Source organism: Cyprinodon variegatus, unplaced genomic scaffold (genome assembly GCF_000732505.1).
Source record: "Cyprinodon variegatus isolate N-32 unplaced genomic scaffold, C_variegatus-1.0 Scaffold202, whole genome shotgun sequence".
Taxonomy (NCBI): domain Eukaryota; kingdom Metazoa; phylum Chordata; class Actinopteri; order Cyprinodontiformes; family Cyprinodontidae; genus Cyprinodon; species Cyprinodon variegatus.
The window spans coordinates 1114686-1115522 of record NW_015150655.1 but is presented as its reverse complement, the minus strand read 5'-3'; the positions used below and the strand labels follow the sequence as shown (position 1 = coordinate 1115522).

Sequence of the window (837 nt, the reverse complement as noted above, 5' to 3'; positions counted from 1 at the left end):
GTCTCCAAAGGCGTTTCAGAGAATTTGGCATTAAATCCAACCAAACTCACAACCATAGACCACATGTAACCACACCAGCCAGGTCCTCCACATCCAGCATGTTCACCTCTAAGATCATCTGAAACCAGCCACTCACACAGCTGTTGAAACAATTGGTAATTTCTGCATAAACTGTCAGAAACCACCTTAAGGAAGCTCATCTGCATTCTCGTCGCCCTCATCGGGTCTCCACCTGACTCCAGTTTGTTGCGTAACTGACTTGAGTCTCTCTAACTTCGCTGTGTCTGGCTCGTTGGAGAGGTGTTCTCTTCATGGACTAATCCCTATTTACATTGTTCAGGGCAGATGGCAGACAGTTTGTGTGGCAATGTGTGTGTGAGCAGTTTTTTTGATGTCGATGTTATAGATCAAGTTGCCCAAGGTGGCGGTGGGGTTATGGTATGGGCAGGCGTCTGTTATGGACGAAGAACACAGGTGCATTTTATTGAATGAATTTTGAATGGACAGATATACTGTGACGAGATCCTGAGGCCCATTGTTGTGCCATACATCCAAGAATATCACCTCATGTTGCAGTAGGATAATGCACGGCTCCATGTTACAAGAATCTGTACACAATTCTTGGAAGCTGAAAACTTCCCAGTTCTTGCATGGTTGGCGTACTCACCGGACATGTCATTCATTATACATGTTTGGGATGCGCTGGATCAGCGTATACGACAGCATGTACCAGTTCCTGCCAAGATCCAGCAACTTCGCACAGCCATTGAAGGAAGGGATCAACATTTCACAGGCCACAACTGAAGACCTGATCAACTCTATGCAAAGGAGATGTGT

General features: G+C 45.9%; 1 protein-coding gene across 1 annotated transcript in view; it reads left to right on the top strand.

The window, feature by feature from the left end:
• Positions 1 to 837, top strand: part of LOC107087986 (RNA-binding protein Musashi homolog 1-like) — a 37726-nt gene that overhangs the window by 25468 nt on the left and 11421 nt on the right. Inside the window, exon 9 of the mRNA XM_015379866.1 lies at positions 407 to 474. Coding sequence (XP_015235352.1) covers positions 407 to 474 — 68 coding nt within the window. The remainder of the gene's footprint in view (positions 1 to 406; positions 475 to 837) is intronic.